General features: G+C 36.2%; 1 protein-coding gene across 1 annotated transcript in view; it reads left to right on the forward strand.

Annotated features, from left to right (window-relative positions):
* Positions 1–22,094, forward strand: part of macrod1 (MACRO domain containing 1) — a 208,683-nt gene extending 186,589 nt beyond the window's left edge. The window contains exons 6-10 of the mRNA XM_015379580.1: positions 4,925–5,046; positions 10,645–10,675; positions 12,701–12,774; positions 19,257–19,338; positions 22,050–22,094. Coding sequence (XP_015235066.1) covers positions 4,925–5,046; positions 10,645–10,675; positions 12,701–12,774; positions 19,257–19,338; positions 22,050–22,054 — 314 coding nt within the window. The 3' untranslated portion in view covers positions 22,055–22,094. The remainder of the gene's footprint in view (positions 1–4,924; positions 5,047–10,644; positions 10,676–12,700; positions 12,775–19,256; positions 19,339–22,049) is intronic.
* Positions 22,095–23,160: the final 1,066 nt, after the last annotated feature.

Consider the following 23,160-nt stretch of genomic DNA (forward strand, 5'->3'; position numbering starts at 1 on the left):
ATATATATATATATATATATATATATATATATATATATATATATATATATATATATAAATTGTTACCTTTCTTGTTTTATCTTAACAAATAATTTAAAAGTAAATGTGTGGCAGTTTTAGCTTAAGCCTTATGGATTCAGTGTTCCTCTGCTGGATTTTGCAAACTGCGAATCTGGAGAACAAATGTCTTCTTTGGCTCAATTAATACACTATATTAAACAAAGAACTATTGTCCTGCTTGTCTCTTTCTTTTGCTCTATGCCCCCATAAAAAAAAAACAAAAAAAAAAACTGGCTCCACTCTGCCATCCTTGGTAAATGTGGTCTAGAACCATCACAACCTTTTGATAAAGTATTTTTTTACAATTAAAAAGTCATATTTCTTTTTATGAGAACTCACCCTCTACCATTCCAGATGTCACATCATCACTCCATATATGGTCATATTTATTTTTATAGCATTTTATTAACAGAAGCATGCCTCTTAAAGCTATTTGTTTTTTCTTCATTAAGTTTAAAATTGTTGTTAAAGAAAAAAAAAAGGAAATTATAGTTTTTTTTTTTTTACATTTCTTGCTCCTCAACTGAATAAAGCATCCTTTGAAAATGCTGAATAAATGAAGTTTCTTGATTGAAAGCTAAGGGACAGAAATACAGCTAAAGGAACAGAGTCAAACACAGTTTCATCTGTTTAATCCAAACATATCCTATGTTCAAAGGTTAAAAATGTTTAAACAGGTTTCCTATCCAATTGGGTTGGATATACGGTTATATCATATACTTACTGATAAAAAAAAAGTCTTAATTTATCATTTCCATGGTCAGAGATGAGTGGGGAAGTCAGTGATCAATCCTGGGTCTATATTAATGTAATAAGGCTGGGATGGAGAAAATTGCATCCCAGTTAAACCCCTGCATACAAACTTCAACTTTTTATTAGTTTATCACAAAGTCAAATAATATTGACACCATACAAATCCTCTTCTCTTATTGTCAATAACCATTGTTTAGGAGAAAATTATTTGAAGCCTCCAGGTATATTAGAAAAGGTATCTGCCCTGTTGTTTCTTGTGTTATCTCATACTAGGCAGGTTGATATACCTTCGCCTGATTGATTGGGCTGCTTCTTATTTCTCCTGGGGCGGTGGATATCAGAATTTTTTTAATCTCCAAATAGGAAGATGATTTATTCATTTTAGGTAAAATAATGCACTTGTGTGAGCAAATATATATATATTTCTTGAGGCTCCAAGTGTCAGACAAGATCTGTGGACAAATACATTTATTTTGCCCTAAATGATAAAAAACGGAATCTGATGTGGGAAAAAGTCTTGGTTGTGAACATTTCTATCGCGCTGTCTGTGTTTTTGTTGTTTTGAGAGTGTGGGTCCAGCTTGGTCTTATGACAGCAGTGGGTTTCACACTGAGAGCATCATGCTGAGTCTCATCACAATGTGTTGTGGTGGCTGCGTCTACGTGTTAAACCACATTTCTATGGCTTTCTTTCTCTGAGTGTTGTTATGAGATTCTGTTATACTCCCACCCACAAATAAATTTAATTTCAATTCATTTACTCTATACTTAATCAGGTCATCAAATTAGGAAAAATTGTATGAGAGACCCGAAGGAGGGTTGATGAGGATATTACCCAACATCAACTGGTGGAGTAACACCTACATGTTAACAAATCCCCAAACATGTATTATACTATATTTGAAGGCTATTGAAGGGTGAAAGAAATAAAATATAGCGTTTGATTTATCAGACCTAACGTGTTTTACATTAAAAAAAAATTCCTAAAGATTTTAACTTTAGAAAGTGTTTTCCTTAAAGCAGATACCTCTTAGCGCCTTAGTCACAAAACAAAACCCGTTACCCTATTGCTGCGTTCACACTGAACGCGATTTGAGCAGCAGAAGCAGACGGTTTACATGCAAAGGCTATGGTTGACGCGCATCAAGGGGAATCAAAAGTTCCTGCAGCGCGTCTCGAGCAGCAGGAGCAGTGCACCTCGATGCATCGGAGCTGCTGAAGCAGTGCCTCATGAGGTTCTGAGCATCTGAGGCGCGTGACGCCATTCACAAGCAGCAGCTGCTGGAGTTGGAAAAATTATAACTTGTGCTGCATCGACTAACATGCAACGTACCACATCAACCAATCAGAGAAGCTTATCTGTGAGTTGGCAGGGAGACAGACACAGCGCTACTGATGCAGTTCAATATGTTGCTATGCACGGTTCTGACAGTGAAATAATATCTGAAGTCAGGATCGTAATCTGGATGAAGTGACTGCACAGATTATATTTTTTGGGTGGACTTTCTCACTTAAAAACATATTAAAACTACTTGTTACCGACTTAGCACAGCAAATATAGCAAAGCCACTCTGACATTGAATACAGCGGCAGCAGAAGCATCAGATATGTCTGTACACACTTTACTGGACATGCTTCTGGTGCAGCAAAGATGCTCTTGAGTCGCGTCTGACCTTAATATGTACAAGCATCAAAAATGAAGCAGCAAGCTCTTTTTTTGCTGCTCAAATCACGTTTGATGTAAACATAGCATTGTTGTTCCTTCCAGGTGTTGTTGCTTCTGTTGTGCAGTTTGTCAGCTTTGCAGCTGTATCTAATCTTAAAGCTGTAATGTTTTCTGAGGCAGAGCAGTACTAAACAGGTTAAAAAACACTTTAATTGATTTAAGCAGTACAGAGTTCCCTGTTTGACATCTCCATCCACCAATGTCTTGGGGATTCTAGATTTTATTTCAGTAAATATAAAACAGGCTTTTGTGTTCTTCTTGGTCAACAGTGCTTTTCCCCTTAGACCTCTGATGGCATTCTGCCCAGTCTTTTTTCTCATGGCTAAATCATAAATGTGATCCTTTACAAAGGCAGTTTAGGACTGCAGAGATTTAGATGTTGTTCATTTTCATTCTGTGACCTCCTGGATGAATTACCAATCTGCTCTTTGAGACATTTTTTTAGGTAATGTGAGAACAAGTTAATCACAGTTCCATCTCTTTGGAACCCTTTCCCCACTGATAGATATCAGTAGACCTATTAGTATCATACATTCACTTTAAACATAACCTGGATTCACAGCTGTGGCTGAACACTTTGACCTTTCCCATCATACATGACCTACAGAAAGATCACAGGCTGTGTAAGCATTCGGATCACAAGGCCGGAATTGTGGAATTAGTCAAATGTTGCTCACAATTTTAACCTTTTCCTGTCAGGAATTTTCTTTTGGCATTTGTTGTTTTTCTCGTTCCTTTTGCAATTTATCCGAATGAGCTCAAAGGCCTTAAATGAAAGCAAAATCCACAACAATCAGGTGCTATTTAGGTCATTTCTAGTTGTACATGTCAGGCTGCAGGATATCTATAAAATATTTTGTTGCAATATTATTGCTAGAAATTTTTATGTCTAATAGAATTGTCCTGATTTTCCGGCCACCTTTTGTTTTTGCTGTTTTACAGTTAAAGTTCTCATTTATGCCTCTAACTCTTAATATCTCAGTTTAGCTGAGAGCATTAAGAGCAGTAACAGTCCGTCCAACAGCTGATATATTTTCTCAGTATGCTTTGACACCTTAAATGTAATATTCTACCTAATATTACATACATGAAACCCTCTGTGGTTGTTGTATTTCATACACTGCGCAGCGCTGTCTAATAAACATAACAGTGTTAAATAAGTCGATGATTTAAAGCATTTACTAAGATTTTCTTTCTCCTATAATAAGGACTGAACTTTGTGGCCAAAGCTCATGTCATAATATATTTCCTACTTTGGGTTGATAAAATATAATTGAAATAAACAAAATAAAGGCCTCAGAATGACTGCCAAGAATGACCTCAATACGTGCTTATACAAACTCATGACGACTATTTTACAAAGTGTATAAAACTTCTGTAATGTCACATTTGAGAAACATTTGCTTTAAAAAACAAAACACATAAAGCTAAGTAAAACCCATAAAACCAGTCAGTGATAAATTCTGTAATGATGGACTCTAATTAAGGATGTCCCAATACAATATTTGTAATACAATACTGATATTTCATCTTTGGGTATCAACTGATACCAATATTGATCTGATATGATGTCAGTATTAATCATGCATACTATTTAATATTGTGGAATGATACAAAAGGCTTGATCAAATCATATTAAACAAAAAATAACTAACAACTTCAGGTATGAAAATAAGTCTTATTCACCAAAGAAAGCAGATAGATGCTAATTTTTTGTTTTTAATATAATAGTATTATAATAATATTCATTTTTTGCTGATACCGGACTGATTTTCAGTATCAACATTGGATCTGGACGTCCCTAACTGTAATGTTTATGAAGTTATCAAAAATTTCATATCAACATTTTTGAATGAAATTATAATGTGATACATAATGATATTGAATTACTGTCCAATCCCACTAAATATAAAATTTCTTTTACAAAATAAAACATTTAAATCCCACCAAATACTTACAGTATGAAATTGTAACAATACACTTCACAGTGTTGTGTACAACTGCGGTAGCGCTAACAATGCCAGCAGTGGGAAGTCCTCTGTTACCTGAAGCCTGACCAAACTCTTGTTTCTTTAGTGATAAATTGTATTTCATCTAACTTAAAAAAAATATGCTTGTAAAAAAAATCTTCTCTACTTTAAAATGTCGTTTCATTTTTTAAATTAAAAATGGTTCAAGTCCTGTAGAATGAATCACATGTGGGGGTTACAATAAAAATGGGAAAATAAGGTTTTCCTGAAAATATTAGAAACTGGAGAGAAAATTAGTTTCCCCAGAAACATTTAGTTTTGGATTTTGACTGCATTTAAAGGAAATAACTAATTCATCTGAATGGATGATTAACAGCACAGTGGTAACTTCTAACACTTTATATCTGTGTCTCCAGATGTGATCCACACCGTGGGGCCGATCGCTCAGGGAGGAGTTGGTGAGGAGGAGAGAAGAGCTCTAAGGTCATGCTACAGGAACAGCCTGCTGGCTGCCACCGAAAACACTGCTCGATCTGTGGTGAGAACATCTGGCTGAGATCAATCTAAAAGGAAGCAACCAGTGAGGAGGAGACAGGCATGGTGACAAAGTTAAAATACACAAAGCACAGAGATCTCTAAAGCAGAAAGAAAAAGAAAGGTAAAAACAAATAATTGAGCTGGATGGAAGGTGAGTTTCTGTAGCTGCAGGAACGCTAGAGGTAAAGAGAAAAAGATTGATCACATGTAGCCTTTTCAAAGAACACTCTGTTCATGCTGTGGCACATAAAGAAAAGGGAAAATGGAGTGGGAGGGTTGCATTGTTAGGTTACACCGAACATGCCAGATTGGATGTTTCACAGAGAACAGAGATGGAGAAAAACACCTTAGAAACATAGAAATAAAACCAAAGCCAAGGCAGAAATGTAGAAGTTAAGAATGAAGCCTAACACATCATTTTATCGACAGCTGCTGCATTGTTTCATTTCTGACAAATCTACAGACAGATGCAACAGTCATCTCTGCACATTCACAAAATGGCAAGTCATATGTTTCTGTTTGGCCTTGAGGGAGTTGTGAGTCACATCTGCCATCACTGAGTGTTAAAGCTCAGCAGTCAGGTTAAATGATCTGAGCTGGACGGGGGGGGGTGCGGCGCGGGTGTCCTGGCATCTGCCTGCGCTGCCTCATCTGACAGCAGGTTGAGAAGCTGCCAAATGAGAAGTTTTCTGGCAGCTTGACTCACGACACAAGCTGTGGGTTTACAGGATTCTGCTAAACATGGGTCTTATTGACTCAAAGTTACAGTCCTGCACATGAATTATACAAATTAACACACTGATGCCGTTGATCCCCTTTAGGTTTGCTTATAATCTTTGTAGTTTTCTCCATTACTAACACAGTGACCCATTAAGGTTCATACTTATTAAAATGCATGCACTGATTTGTGTTTATGTTCTGTCAGCTGCTCCATTAGTCAGGGGTCAACTTAAAAAAGCATAAGAGTCCAAACCTTTTTTCCAATCTAGTATATATGATCTTTCTACTATTTATTGATTGATTTACTATAAATATAATTAGGTAGATGTTTTTGGTTAAAATAGAAATGCTCTAAAAGAATGAGAAATGCAATTTTTTTTTTTTACCTCTAGTTCAACTTAGCTGCTCAGTAACTGCAAAATAATTAAATACAATTTTCTCAATTTTAGCACAATTAAAATACTTTTCTTGCTCTTCTCCAGAAAAAAAAAAGTTATTATTATACTGCTCTCCCGTCAGACAGAGGATTAAATCAAGTCATATATGCTGTAATACATTAGAGACGCTCTAATAGACAGAGATGATTTGTAAATTCATGTCTAATTTTGACCATTTCATCCTCATATTACTTCTGGTGAAATGAGGATATCTAGCTTTCATTAAGGAATCCTTGTGCAGCCCCTCTGAATGAGGAAATGACTTTAATGCCCACATAGGGAGGACTGTAAATCCCTTTAAAATAAACTCAAAACAGCCCAATAGACAGTTATGAGATGAAATGAGATGAATCACATCAGCGATCTGTGGTCTAAGTCTTGTATTTCCATGGAAGTCAATTTCAGAGCAGCCTTCCATTTAGATACATTTACTCTCCACACACACACTAGGATACACACACACACACACACACACACACACGTTATGTCCTGCCATTCTGACAGGGACTTCCCATTGGCTTCCATTCATTTTGCATTCATTACTATAGCCTGATGGAGACCACCTCCCTAACCCTGACCCTGACCTGAATTAAATGCACGCCTTAGTCCTGAGCCTAACCTGTAACCCAAGAAGAGAACTTTTCCTCATACAGGGACCTCCTCATAGGGACCATTTCATTGTAAGACCCAATAAAGCGGGATATTTATGGGAAATTGGTCGTTAGCTGTCCCCATATGGTGACAAATACTTGTCACACACACGTTTGTACCTGTGCAATAATCAGTGAATATTAAAAAATAAAAAAAAGCCTGCAACTGTCTGACTCCTGCTGGTTCTTTCAAAGCAAAAACATTATGGCAGAGCCAACAACTCTGTTCACCAGTATCTGTTTTGTTCTGAAAGCAGATCAGATAATGAAGGAAAACCTCCCTCTTGCCATTTCCTATAAAACTCAGACACCGCAGTGTTTGTCTGCCTACAGTTTTATCAGACTTTTTCTGCAAACAGGCAAGCCTGGTTGCATTCATCATATCTGTGTTATTATCACATAATACCACTCTTGTCAGCAGCATCAAGGGTCTATCGTGTGTGTTTTTTATTAACTTGTCCAAAATCAGTTTATCCTCAGGATCACAGTGAGGAATGTGTTAAAGCTGCCTTTGCATTCATGCCATCATCTTGTTTTTGACAGATATGAACATTTACAACAAACAAGCTTTTAGAGTTTTTTGTGTTAAAATAATTCCAAATATCCAAGATTGTTTCAAGTTTTCTCTCTCCTGCCTGCCTGTCCATTGAGGTCTCTGTGTAATCAGTCATCTGTGCAAAGGGTTAGAACACGCATATCTGACTTTTAGATCACAAAAGTCTTAAACGATGACCTGCAACCCAAAGATTTTGGTGTTTTCAACTGATTGTGATTCATAATTCTCATCTCTGGTCCTAAACTGAAGCACCGCTCTGGCTAAAGAAGGAATATTTCATTAGGTTGTTTGATTGTTATTTACCTTTCATACCTTAACAAACAAGAGGCTTTTTTCACATACAGTACAAAAGCAAACAACAATAAAAGGTATAAAAACATTTTTATTTACATGAAAAACTCACTGTTTTAAATCTCAACATGGAACAGGCTTTTGTAATAGAATCCCAAAAATAAATAGGTGTGAAAATAAATGCTAAACAAATAACCCAATTATTACAGTTACGAAATATTACATTTAAAAAATATACAAGTTATAAAATATTACAATATTTTAAGGTTGTGTGATATATTATTGATTCAATAGTAAACAACCCCCGTCTTTATTAATGATACCCTGCCAAATAAGTATTGTATCCAAATTCATTGTTATTATTCAAACAATGAATTTGCAATTGATATTCAATCAATTGCAAATGTATTATTTGCTTATTGTTTAAAATATTTTTTTATTAAATATGCATTTTGCTGCAATTAAAGAAAAAATACATTTAATTCCAGATGTTTAAATTAAATGTAGGTTTTACTTCGCTTCTTTTGTTTTATAGTATTTTAACTCATTTTTATTTTTGTTTTGCATTAATTTATTTTTATTCCTCCTTTGCTTTTATCCTACTGTTAACTTTTTTATTTGATTCTATAACCCTTATCTTGAAGAAACATAATGCACACTTCAAATGTCCCCTCATTACTGTTAAACATGTTTCCTCAAACCTTCAAACCAATATCAATTTCTCTTTCTATTTGTTTTGGTGTGTTTTATGTGAAATACTTTGAATCTCTCTTGCTCTTGGACTAAATTTGTATTGATCTTTTGCTTGGTTGAGGTTAAGTACTGCCTGCTGATAAAGACTCCAGTATTGAGAGTCCAAGTTGTTTCTTTAAGCTGATTATATTTGAAAATAATTATTCACAGACATCTCTGGAAGTAGCACAGCAGACTTCCTGAAGCTGAGTCAGAGTATACAACGATAACATGACCCCAAAGACACATTGTGATTACCATGACCTCAGCTCATAAACAGAAAGCTGAAAAAGCTTTAAGCCTGCCAAGGATGCAGCTCAGAAACTCTAATTGAACAGTTTAAGTCAGCAAAATAAAATCATCTCTAACAGTGACCATGCAGAAATCCACAAACCGCAACACTGTTTGACATTGTTAAGCTGAGCATCTGCTCAGAATAGTGAGGGGATGAATTCATCCATGAAGAGAACGATAAGATTTGGTCTACATTGGTTGGTTTTCATGAGGGAGGGGAAGTAGCAGAAAGCATCCGGAAAAATAAAAAATAGACTTTAAAGTCGTAGGGAAGTCTTATTTAAATGTCAAATCATTCTGGTTTAAACATGTATATAAATGTATTCTTTATCAGACTATATTGTCCCAAAATTTAGAAAATTTCTATTTAAAAAAAAACACGTTTTTTTCCCGTTATGTTATGCAGGCCAGTTAGTTATACGCCAGCTTGAACACCTAAATTCGGCCAATCATATATCAACAATCATCTGTCAATCAAATTTTTTGGTCATAGCATCTTGATTCATGTTTCCCAGCTAATATAAGCAACAGTTGAAATAAGAATCATTGACTTTACCATTGAGTTCCGTCCCAGTGTTCATGGGGATGGACGTCTGTGTCTTCGGCAGGCGTAGAGCTAACAGAACTGGCAGCGTTGCGAGGCCAGGGCTCAAACATGTACGGCTGTAAGCCTTCTACACCAAACCAAGCTTCTGCCGCCCTGGCGTCCTCTTCCACAACATCTTCGTCCCCGCTTTCCTCCTCTAAATAAAAAATGTCTGACGGAGGAGACTCATCCACGACCTCCGACACAAAGCTCTCCTCCTCTTGCATGTTTCCACTGTCCATAGCATTCCTTGACAGTGTCGTTTCTAAGTCACCAATTTAGTGCTACTTGGTCCTAATGGAATTTCCCATTGGGAAGCTACTAGCACTAAGTTGCTAACTGGTTAGCAAGCTGCTTTAGAGAAACCGGCCACAACCAAGCATGCTTGTGAACCTTCTGCCACAACAATCCCGCCCCCTTAATAATCAACCATTCACATTCACTTTATTCACTCGTGTAAAGTCGTGCACCACTCGGGAGAATTCGGAAATGCAAGGGTTGGAACAGCCGCTTCCCTACGACTTTAATGATTTGCCAGGTCTAAATGAGTACAGAAAAATACTAAACTGAGTTTCCAGTTATTTTTCTAGTAGACAAAAAATCTCCTAATTTCTAAAAAACAAAAATTCCTGCTTTGGTGTCTGCACTCTCTTGCCTCTTTGGACTTTATTAAAATCAACAGTATGTTATGCTCTTTAAACAACACAAAAACAAATACAAGTCTTACCAGCTTTCCAGTTTTTTATTTTACTGTATAATTGTGTTTAATATCTACCACTTAGTACCAAACCTACCAGTATTCCTGTTTTAGATCTTTTTTCTTATCGTTACGTTGGAAACTGTCCTTTTTTCAAATATATTTTTCACAAAAATAACACCCAGTAGAGGAAAACATCTTAACACATGTTATGTAATGTTGCTTTTTTTTATTTTAAAACCTGAGAAATTTACATAAAATTGCAACACTCCAAACATGAAATTTCCCATAGTGGACAGAATTATCATTCGATTCATTTCAAAAGCTCACGTAACATCTGCTGCTCTTAAAGACTTTTATTTACCTGGACTGAAGTCTTAAGGTTCTTCAGATAACTGTAAAGCAGCCATTTATAACTCTTCCAATATTATGTTGTGATTTATTGTTGATTATAAAATCTTGGTAATAAAATAATTTGTATAAAAATTATTATTTAGAAAGTGATTCTGGAAAATTCAGGGAGTTTTTGCTACAAACTGTGTTAAAAGGCCTCTATGTGGTAATGAGAAGTGATAGTCTGCTGTTCCATGTTGAGCAGCAGGTCTGACCGTCTCCTCCACCCTCTCTGCTCCGCAGGCTTTCCCGTGCATCTCCACTGGAATCTACGGTCAGTATCTGTGTCTCCTCCTCAGACCTCAGTGATGCCTCTCTGTCCATCTCTGAAAGTGTTTCATTACTGTCTTGTTTCTTGTATCATTCTGTTAAACTAGAGTCTCTCCTCTCTTCTAACCCTGAGGTGGTTTACAGATTAATGCCTTGGGATTATGACAGGCAGATTATAATAGATTAGTTTGGAGATTGTGTCAGAGTGACTATAATCTCTTTCACGCGGGCAGAAAAGACAGTTATGTGATGGTGCTTAAACACAGCTTGGAGCTATGAGCTCTGGTTGACACCTCTCTGCTGGAATACCAACAGGTCCTGATTAATTTGGTTTTTAATTTATCTCTTCCTCTCTGCTGCACCTGTTTCACCTCACCACTTCCACTCTTTTCTCACTAGAGTTTTGGGCGTCAGGCTGCTTGAAGGGCATTAGTGCAGAAATGGAGGGGCTTCAGGGGTTTGAGCTCCCCCTTCAGGACCTTTGCTGTTGGGTTCTTTCCACTAAAGTGGTTCCAGTGTTTTGCTTTGCCAGAACTGGTGCTAAGGTTCAGTTCTCAGTTTATGATTTTCCACCCCATGAGGCAACCATAAATGCCTCATCCGGCAAATCTTTGTGCCTCACTGCTTTAAAAATATTTTTTAAAGGGCAGAGTATCTGTGTGATTAGGAAAAGATGACGATGAACCAACATAATATAAAGAGATGTGTTTGTGGTAGCTTTAGTGGAAGGAGAATTTGAATGCAGTTACTAGTTTTCATGTCAACACATGCAGCTCCTCCAGAGTAACCAAGGCTTGGTTGCTTCTCTCAACATCGTTACTCTTATCAAGATCGGTTTCCTCTATCCTATCTATTTTAGACTAAACATTGTCCAAGACGTGTTGAACAGTTTCAGATATATTTCTAACCTAAATCTGCTTTTCCTAAGCTTTATTTGTTGTGCTCTTGGTCTTTCTTTTATTGTTTAACTAATGTAAAGGACTTTGAATTGTCTTTATACTGAATTGTGCTTTACAAATAAACTTGCACTTAAGATATTTGTTCTTTAATGTTCTCCAATAAAACTCAAAGGCCAGAAAGAGAAACAGCTTGTTCAATGTGTGTTCTTTTGTTCAAGACAAAACAAGCTACTAATAGAGATAAAATCTATGCTATGCTTGCAATCTGTTGCAGGACAATCACTACGCAGGTGGTAAAGAATGACATTAGCATCTCCTGTTTTAATTTGTGCATTGTAATCCTTAGCATATGAAGACAAGGACTAAAACGTTGTCCTTGTTGCTCCGCTTATTTAATAGCTCAGCTTTGTACACGCTATCAAGTTTAGTCATGTTTTTATTTACATTTTAAAGATTCAGCCCTTGAAGTCTGTATGTAAAGCTGTCAGCTACATTCTCCCAAATGCTCACAGCTATTGTTACAGATCTACCGATCTTGTTTTTAAAAATAGATGTTTAAAACAGCATTTTTGCTGTATTATGAAGTCCTGAACTTGTTGTGTTGGATTATTACTTTCCGTTGTCATAAAATAAATGCAAATATGTGGCAATAGTTTATAAATGTCTGGAACACACTCTGTGTGGAAAGGACAAGTAGTATGGATAGCTTTGCAAAGCACTGTATCCGACCTATATAACATACCTCACTAGATTAAAGTCTTGTTTCATTTGGTTCTCACAGATGGCCCATAGTAGAACTGAATGTTTTTAGCCATATTGAAATTGTTCGTCTAGCCAGAAGATGAGTTTTTGCAGATTTATCTCTGGTGAAAGGTCTCAGCTGCTGAATATATATGGCAGCAGTAATACAGTCCTGCTGTCTGTCTCCTCTTAACCAACAAGTGTGTTGTGTCTGCTTCTTCCTGGATGAGACGGGGCAGACAGAGGAGACGGAACACAGAGGCTAGGGGAGCAAAAACACATTTTTTTTTTTTATTTGTCTGCAAAAAAGAAAACAGCCAAGTGCCATGACACATTTCTGTTTCTGCACCTGTTTTTGCACATTTGTGATACTGTGTGTGTTTGGGCAGGGTATCCACCTGAACAGGCAGTGCACGAGGCGCTAGCAGCCGTTAGGGAGTTTCTTGATGCACATCATGACAAGGTGGGTATATACCTGTGTGTGTTTGTGCCTGCATATGATTGGCAATCTTTCCCTGCCATTTCCTCCAGGTATTATTTCTTTCACAGCTGTTGTTTTTTGTTTTCTTGTAAGTGCGAGAAGGTACATCGAAAAACATACAGCGACACACAAACACGCACGCACACAACCTTTCAGTTTCACACACACTGCTAAGCTGTGGCTCTCATGCTCATGGCCAAGTCTGCGCTTTAATTGGCTCCTTGCGGGACCAAACCCGCCTTACACAGAAAAAACACACACAAACGCACACAAATGTTACCCCTGGGGACAGAACAAGAGAAGAAAAGACAGAATGATGGAATAGATGACTAAAGGGGAAGGGGTGGGGGTGTGATTGGAGCTTGGAGACAATCGGAAACTTTCCAATCAGTCGTTTTGCATGCTCTGAATATCCTCCACCTTTCAGGTCTGAAACCTCTCCGCCTCACAGAGGGTGGTGGCAAGGGTTATTATTAGCCCTCACATCTCCAGAGGCTCTATGGCAATACCAGACAACCGATGCCATCAGCCAGCCTGAGCAAAACAAATCAAACATGTACATCTTGCAACAGAGTCTCAAAAAGCCTTACATGTTTGAATGTAAAATCAGAAACCCAACAGAGCCTTTTATTTACTTTACATTCCCACAAGTTGCTCCACTGTGTGTTTTTAAACCAAATTGTAAATAATTAAAAATTTTAGTTTATTTGCATCCATGTGAAGCTTAGACTGCACACAAGGGAGAAACAGTGGTTCTAAAATGATGTTTTAAGATGTTGTACGTTGTGCCTGGTTTGGCTTGCACAGCTGTGTGGTAAATGAATTTAAAAATTACAGACACAGTTAGACACAAAATGGACTCAAGACACGAGGCAATGGGCCAGCACTCCATATCAAATGCAATAAATGTGTTTACGAAGAAGCAGCAAAAATAATTTTAAGAGAGTAAGACTCAGGAGTCTTGTAGTAATTTTATGATCCAAATTAGTTTCAGACGGTTGGAAAGGTTCAGCTGAAGTGTTCACTTTGCTGCTGCTTTATATCTGTATGGCAAATAACCTTTCCCTCCCCAAGCTTTATTCCCCAAGTTTGTATGTAGACTTAATTTTTCAAAGTAGACTGTTCATCAAGTGTTAGTCATATCTGGCTGGAGAAAAACAAAAAAAAAACCCAAAGCTGCATGCATGCATGAGCATCTAATAACATTGTAGAACAAAGTCTAGGAGAAATATCTGATGACTTTTAAAGATTTTTTTTTTCTAACAAAGTTTTATTTAACATTAAGCCATGAGTCTTTTTAGAACAAAGCATCAGCATCACATTGTCATGGTGATTAAGGACACCATTCAAAGTTTCAGGCACAATGCTCTATTTACACTCTGAGAAAGCGATACCCGATCAAAAACAAAGGCTAGGATTTAAGCTAATTTTGCTTTGAACAGGAGTTACAGAGTTTTCTAATGACACTGCCACCTGTGGCCAAAACACAGAACTGCAGCCATTTTTTTGCTCCTTCTCATAGCCCGTTCTCGTACTTTTCACCTTACCTGGAGCGGCCATCAGTGTCCACATCAGATGTGGACATATTATTATCCACAAAATCCATCTTTAAAGGTATAGTGGAGAATTTATGTGAATTTTTGAAAAGACCCCTCCCCCCCAAACTACTTTTAAAAAAAGTTTAAAATACATGCACAACACTGTACCCGCTCTCGAGAGGGAACACTTATTAAACGTTTGTTAGTGTGCACAAGCTCATTACTCCTTGTGCAAGCTCTGTTTAAAAGTTGCTGTTTGCATTGCTCAAACAAGCTTACTTTACAAAAGAAGATTTTCAATTTTTCCACTGTCAGGCTCACCACCTGTAAGTCAAAATGGGGATGAGCATATCACCAGAATGATTGACAATTAGGAGGACCACTTATTTTGACGATCCACCCGGAAAAAGAACATCCTCCACTATACCTTTAAGTGGAATTCTTTACACTGAATATGATAAAAAAAATATATATATAGCAACAAGTCATATGACATTCCATCAATCAACTCAGACCAGCTTCACTCTTCCATAAAACGGGCACCCACCTAGCATGTTGCTACCATGATCAACCCTGAAAAAGGACATCCTCCACTATATCATTAATATAATGCTTTGATTTCTTTTTAACATAGAAACATTTGATATCGCATCTGCCGAAGAGTGCAGAAATTTCTGACCCCAAGTGAATGCAGGATAATAGACTACAGGCTTATGGATGCATTGGCGCTGAACTACTTAGGTGTCAATCTGTTCATCAAACAATGTTTTAGTCATAAAGGACAGAATAAAAAGGGTATTTTAAGATATTTTTCAGTAAAAAACATATATAATGTCTCTTAAAACAACTATGAAGATAAAAAAAAATATATGACTAAGTAATAAATCTTCAAGTTATATTTACAGCTGGTTAAAAATGTAGTCTCTATGGAGTTGAAGGAAATTATTTGATGTTAGACAGTTATTGGTCTGAAATCAAATGGAAAGAAAAAAACAAAAGAGATTGGAAAACCAGAACCACATGGCAATGGAGTATTTTTATTTGTTGTTGTTACCAGCCCTTCCTTTAACTGCAGAGCTGCCTAGAAAACAGGAAAACAGAGCTGCCACCTCATGGACTGTGTATATACAGTAATATGCAGAATATTGAAACAATATTAAAGGTTTGTATATTTATAGCTTGTTTCCAAATGAAACACATTAAATAATTTAAACAGACTGTTTTCAAACTTGTATTTGTGTTGACGGTCATTTTCCAATGACAGGTAATGGAAACCAACTTTAACATTAACAATATTAAATCAGACTAATGAAAAATCTTTGGAGAAAAAGGAATCTGAACAAAATGAAATATACCTAATACTGTAATACCTACTTTTAATGTTATTTTAATCAGACAAACAATATGTTGCAGAAAGTATTTTTACTTGTAGATAAACTTTAATGGCATCCTGTTCTTGATCCTCAATTCATTAATTTGCTGCTGTATGTGTTTCTGCTAATACACCGTGCATTTGGATCCATGCATACTGCTGGTCTCGGCATGGTTGATCCTGGCCGTGGAGTGGTTTGCTTGCAGGATGAGAGGATATGATGCAAGATCAGTGCATTTGAGTTTAAGAAAAAGTGGCAGGAGAAAAAAAAATTAAGAGTGCTTCATGCTTTTCTGTTTCCAAGCAGTTTGTTAGCAGTGTAAATGCAGTCTTAGTGCTCCTCTCTTCTAGCAGACTTTCTCACAATCGCTAATACTAAATTCTCCATTCCTTATTTGTATCTGCTCTGGGTAAAAGGATCTGCTGAATGCAAATTGAATGTAGATGTTTTCAGTTTGAGAAGAGAGTATTCACAAGTTGTACGCTGTGTTTCCATTAAAGTTGGGCAGTCATGAGGGAGTCATTAAATTAACTTGATGTTGTTGTTAGCAGCAGCATCTCCAGGCTCTCAGCTGTTGTGTTATCAAAATTAGTTCCCCCCACTTTTTTACGGTTTGCTGCTGTGAACAGAAGCACCTTAATGTGCAGGTTAGATTTTCAAACCTTAGCTGCGGGGAATGTAGCTACCACACATTTCCATACCTTCCCTTACACTCTATGCAAATGACGGTGAGGGATGGTAATTGTGTAGCAAGCCTGGACTGAAAACCAAAGGCTGCGGGCGAACCAGCTGCTGAGGAAGATCCAACTCTGCAAGCAGCAGGACTTAAAAACTCCCACACCAGGAGGAAACGGATGGAAACAGACCTGCTATGAATTGGGACGTGAATCGGGAAACGAGAAATTATAACTGCTGTTGAGAAATTAGGATGGTAATAATGTTGATCAGAGTGAGCACAGCTTCAGGCACTGGATGCTTGTTTTTAAAGGAGCTGAAGTAGCTTTAATCATTGGCCTGAATCTATATACAGTTTTTTTAAAATGTGGTTTCCTCTTCATGAGTTCTTATTTATCAAATTTATCACACCAAAGTGTTTCAATACATGGCGTGCAAATTGTGATATTGGTTAAAGACAGTAGAAACACATGCAGTTTTAATGGAGGTTTTTGTTATTAGAGAGAAATAAAATCCAAACCTTGTTTACAATCTAGAGGGAATTCCTTCACTGTTGAATCTATCAAACGATATAGACAGGGGCAGTGCTAGGAGGTTTGGGCCTCATGACAAAATCTGGAATTTGTACCCCTGCAACTGCTCCCCTCACATCTCCATGCACACACGAAAACTACATATACAGTATATATTTTTTATTTTTTTATTTTTTTTTTGCAGTTTTTCTTCAGATTTTTCCATCAAGGTTATTTTTTATTTTTTTATGTTTTATATTTTCTAAAAATGTTTACAATTTCTTTCTGTGTAGAATATTTGTCCTCTAAGCAAGGAGTTTCAGTAACAGTATGTTTGTTTTTTACATACTTTGCAAATCACTTTTTTATGCCGGATTAAAAACATTAAAAATATGCTAAAGGCCAAAGTAATTTTATAGTCTTTATGTATTTATTTCACTGAATAAAATTAAGAATACACTATTTTCTTAACATTTGTAATAATGATAGTTTTAAAAAAAAAGGTAAATTGCACACTATGATAAAACTGATATGTATAATGTTTTATAAGTTTTGAATTAAAATACATTTTAACATTTTTAAAATGATCTAAAATAAGAACAAAGAATCTCTCAAATATAAAATAGTCTTTACAGACCATGACTTGCCAAGAACCCAGCCTCAAGCCTTCTTGATTATAAATTCATTAATCAAGAAAAAACAAAACATCAAACTATAATCTTTTAATATTATATGTATTTCCATACAGGCTGAGACAATCTACCTAATGTCCCCCAGCTGCCCAGACAGTAGGCTCCTTTGTTTAATCTTTTTATAATGATCTTTATCTATGGAAAAAGTGTGTTTGAATTTCTGTTAGTAATCAACATTTTCTTTTATTTGTTATAATGTAACAAAGAGCAAAATAGACAGAAAAATCAATATAATGATGCAAACTGGCCTGTCATTGTGATCAGTGTTGCTCACCTTAACTGGGACAAAGAGGAGGAGTAATGTTGGTATGGGGAGTTAGAGCTGCTGCTGACTCTGACGCTCTGTTTTAAGGCAAAAAGATTATTGCTTGTTGTTCAGTTTAAAAAAAATAAACCTTAATTAACAAATCAAACTGGATATTAACAATTGACTGCAACTAGAGGGGAGTGCCAGTACATGCACCCTGTATGATCTAAAGGCATAACTGCTTAATGTGCTTAAGAATCAGCCCAAACATGCATATATTGGCCAATACTGATACAAAGAAATTATGTCAACCAAGAATATCCATTGGTCGATGTGTCGGTCTGTCCCTAACTACAGCATCAGACCTGCAGTCAGGAAAACCCTAAACTGTCCTGTTTCTCAGTCCAAACAAACAAAACTGAGTGTATACAAACATACAAAAATTCAGTTACATGAACTATAAAGAAATGTTTAAAGTGCCAACATACTAACCAGTGCATGTCTCATATCACTTCAGAGTCAGCAAATTATAAAAATTATTTTGAATATTAGTAATATTAAAGTCAGCTGTAACAAGGTGAGCATTTATTCACCTCTATTGGAGTAAAACTGGGCTAAAAATTAAATGTGTTCCAGATTTTGTTTTCCTTTCCTTTTTTCTGTTTTTTTTTTTTTTTAAGCATATTTCAATATTTTTCTGGCAACATCTCTGTTGTTTTAGCTTGTTCGGTGTTCAAGATTTCCAAACTAGCTGCTTTTTAAAACACACTTCTGCTGGTTCTACTTTGTAATAACAAATTAGGAATTTTATTTTGCATTAAACAAAAATTGAGCAAATAACCAGCTTGGAAATTTATTTTTTTAGACAGTCATGATAACAATATACAAAAATTTATCAAATTCATAATAATGATCTAATGCAAAAAGCTTTACCTGTCAACCTAGCGTTAAGTTCATGACCAAATAATGGATACTTAGTCTCTTTTTTTCACGTCTTCAGCTTTGTTGAAAATGTCAGAATCTAGAATCGGATAACAAATAGATGAAAAAGTTCAAAGAAAACATTAAAAATAGTTTTTAGACCGAACTATTAATAGAACCATTTTCAGATATTAAAGGGAAATCAGTCCTTAAAACAACGAATAAACTGATGGTATGTTCCCAAACTTTTTGTGTCTCCGTCTCACACAAACATTCATGCTCCTCCTCTGCTCTCCGACCTCAGCAGGCAGGGTAATAAACGTCTGGTCGTGGCTGCTTCATAATGGAGACATAATGGTGGAGTAATGGACTGATGCATTAGCTGCATTCTCACTCATACAGTTCCCACCTGCAACTGATGAGCTCACATTTACTGCATATGCTTGTTATAAAGGTCATTTTATGTGTGCTAAAGTGTGTGTCCTGTATGTGTGTGTGTGTGACAGCTGGACAGAGTCATCTTCTGCGTGTTTTTGCCGACGGATAAGGAGCTGTATCTGCAGAACCTCCCGCTCTACTTCCCTCCTGGTGAGTTGTCAGCCCAGAAAACACAAACACACTTTTTACAGCGTCAACAACTCGGCTCAGTCAAATTTAACTACCCTAATACACACACACAGCGTAGTGAGAAGACGCACTTAATCATCCACTGTGCACTGTTTGCACATTCAACACGTTCATACAAGCAGGAGGCCAGTAAACATACAAGAGTTAGTAAATGTTTCCTGTTTAGATCAGTTTAATTACAGTAAATAAACATAGACTTTACTCCACATGTGTACACACTTCAGCTCAGTAGGATGAGTGATACAGTCATTAGAAACGCATACAGCAAAGGTCTTGACCAAAAGACTACTTTTTTTTTTTAAAATCATCACTTATAATGGTTGTTTGAGATAAAAGCAAACATTGATGCTGGTTTCCACTTAAATGGTTTCAAATGTTGTAAAACAGAAAGCTGTACCAGTTCTTTGCCTCCATGCAGCTACAGCAGGCTGGATGGATACAGGCAGAGTTGTTGTAGTGAGAGCAGTGATCTGTATGAAGGTGATAGCCAGCAATAACAAGCAGGAAATCATCCATCCATTCATTTTGTTTGTTGTTGTTGTTTTGTTTGGTTTAGTCTGCTGATATCCTGATATAATCTTGCAGAGGAACGTCCCTTGTGCAGGCATATGTGTGCACAATAACTACCTTTACCTGACAGCCTGGCAAATTATTTTTCAACTGAAGCAGATTTAGTCATAAACTGGTTCTCTTGCTATTACCAGCATCCTGATCTTGACTGCTAGAAGCTCTGAAGGAAAACATGTCACCATCTTTGGGTTTTTAGTTTAAAATACAGAAGATTGTTTTGGCAACTGCTTTAGCTTTGTGCCTCAAAAGAGAAATAATAAAGCTAGACTTTAGAGACCTCATAAACTAGCACTCTATAGATTGATTTAAAATCTGTCTGTGGTGAGCAGGGCCTGCCTGTAATTGACCAAAGAATTAATTTGAATCTCTAGTCCTGATAATACATAGTTACTCTGATTTGTATTGGTGTCCCACGTCTCCAAATAAATAAATCACAGAATACTGTGTTAACATATATTGCTAACAAAGTGTCATGCTATCACATTAATCCAGTTGAAAGTTTACTCCACATCCAGTAGCCTGTCTGATTTTATGGTAAAGATTTTTGTTAAACTACAAAAATAGTATAAATTAAAATTTATAACAAAACATTTCTATTCACCTGGAGATTACTTTCACCAAAACATTTGGTTTGCCATAAAAAATACTTAATTAATGAAGTAAAAAAGAAGGCTTAAAAAACAAATTTTACAGCTAATGGTGTAGGTTAAAATATTCAGATATTGGCCCATTTGCACTACCCTCTGAAAACCGATCCGTACCGACCTCAGTTCCTTACGACCATTTACGCTCTAGCACGTTTCCTACTGACGAACTACGGTACTACTGCTGTCTTGAGGTAAACAAGCAAACTAACATTGCGGCGCCCATAACATTCAAGAAGTTATGTTATCATTGTGATATGTTGTTGTTTGCGTACAGTCAGGTGAAGAAGGCATCCTTTGCTGAATTTACTTGACAGAGTCGGCTTATGGGGAGTGGATACGACAAACGATAGTCTAATCAGGACTTACAGATGCAGGAAACAATGATGGACGTTGAGGCTCATCACACTGCTAAGCAGATTCATCACTGGAAATCATGCGGCACAGTAGGGAAGCTACAGTAGTATTTTTATGAATGTCCGAAATTTCATGATTACGGAGGCTGACTGTAAGGAGATAAGGTGGTCTGCTGAGGCGCTCTTTGTCATCTGAGAACTGAACCCCGCCGAGCCCTACTGATGAATTAATACCAGTTTAGCGTGGTTTGGTTGTGTCTGGTGCGGTCCGGTTCTGTTTTGCATGCCATTTACACTCAACAGTTATCTCGGTTACTGTGCTCGGACCGATCTCGGCACGGTTTCAAAAAGGTAATGTAAATGGGGCTAATATCTCTAGTTTAATTGTTTTTTTTTTAAGTACTGGTTAAAGAAAACATTTTGTCAACAACTTAATTTTAAACTTACAAGAGGCTGCTTGGTCGACCTTTCATTCCCAGCCCAACCATAGGCCCTCATCCCATAGCTTTGAGTTATTTACTCCCTGAAATTAATTATTTCAATTGTTCCATAACTTCATTATTTTGAAACAAAAAGCTAAACCTAACTTTTTCTACTAAAAATATACTTTTTTTGGTGGGTAAGATGGATTCTCTCCTCCAGATCTGTCTTAACTATCCAACCCAAACAAAAGCTGATTGTGATTTATTTACATTATGTTTTATGTTTTTAAGAATTAGCCGTTTAACACTAAAATATATGCTCACTTTAAAAACTGAGAGTCTCTATGATGCAAACAGCCTTAGGACACTACGGTAATAAAACAAGCAGTGGGATAATAAAATAGTAACCTCATATGTTTGACCAATTTTTATGAGTAAAAGCTTTATTTTAGTATTTGTGAAAGGCCTTCAAAAGTTCAAATATATTTTGATTAATGAGTATTCATTTGTTTCTTGTCAAACAGGATGAATGGAAAACATGTATGTTCAAATTTTAAATTTGTTTTATAATTTGCCCAGTTTGTTAAAAATGGCTTTTATTGTTTTGTGCTTTTTTTCTCATAATTTGTGTTTTATTTCCGTTTAATTGTATTTTTTTGCTTTTACTCCTTTGGCTGCAGCCTGAGCCGACCCAGAGATTCAGGCTGAGGTAACAAGCATGCTGTGTGTCAGCTAGAGTAGAAGTGCTTTAGTTGTCTTAGGCAGAAGGCCTGTGTGTGAAATGTTTAAAACAAAAAGCTTTCCCAACAACAGGTAAAGTCTGGATTACTGTTCTTCATCTTCCTTTCAAGTAAAGTCTAAGATAAAGAAAAGATTTATTTATGTGCTTAGATGAAGTTTAGTAACTGTGTAAATTTGAAGTCATTTCATGTTGGCTCAGGTTGTTATATGATGACTTCTCCCATTTGTTTTGATTACATTTGTGATTTATAGAGTTATACAGCTAAACGGTGCGTCTGCTATGCATGATCACTCATTCACTCAATTATTCAAATTAAGTGTCAGTATTACAACTACAGTCTTAACCTCTCATGTCTTAATTTTACCAGCAGTATAAATCAAACTACAACTTCTGCTTCCATAACATTTTGTTAGCAAATCCTGAACATCGAGTCTTCTGATGTAATTTATTATTACAGATATAAATGTAACATAAGACGCCTGAAAAATTACTGCCACAAGCATAATTGTTTGAAATTACTAACCTTGGACTGAGAAATTCCTATTATCTAACATAAAACTCTAACCTATAAAACTGTTCATTATTTGTCTATTCTGTTACTTTTTCCATAAAATCTGTTTTGTTTTCTTTAGAGTGGATGCAAAAAGTCTTGACAAATCCCTTTTTAAAGTAAAACAATAAGACAATGATGAATATTTATAGAACATTTTTCCCTTTAATATCACCTGTTCATTTCATTTTAATGCAAAAATAAACTCATTATTAAAAATGCCTCTAATTAGCCTCAAATAAAACTAATTTCTTCCTCAGTTTTTTCTTTTTTCCTGATCTGTTCTTAGTCCCTTTTGAGAATATCTGCACAAATTAATCAAAGAATCTCCAAAGGTATCATTCAGGGCAGCAGAACAAAACAAATTTCAACACAATAAGTGGAGAAAATATGATGAAACAGGGACATTACCAAAACTCACTTCCTCTGAAGTGGATAAAAAAGGGAAAAGAAATCAGGTGAGAATATCCACAATGAGCAGAAGCATTTCCTGTGCTGG

The sequence above is a fragment of the Cyprinodon variegatus genome, unplaced genomic scaffold, assembly GCF_000732505.1.
Source record: "Cyprinodon variegatus isolate N-32 unplaced genomic scaffold, C_variegatus-1.0 Scaffold10, whole genome shotgun sequence".
Classification (NCBI taxonomy): domain Eukaryota; kingdom Metazoa; phylum Chordata; class Actinopteri; order Cyprinodontiformes; family Cyprinodontidae; genus Cyprinodon; species Cyprinodon variegatus.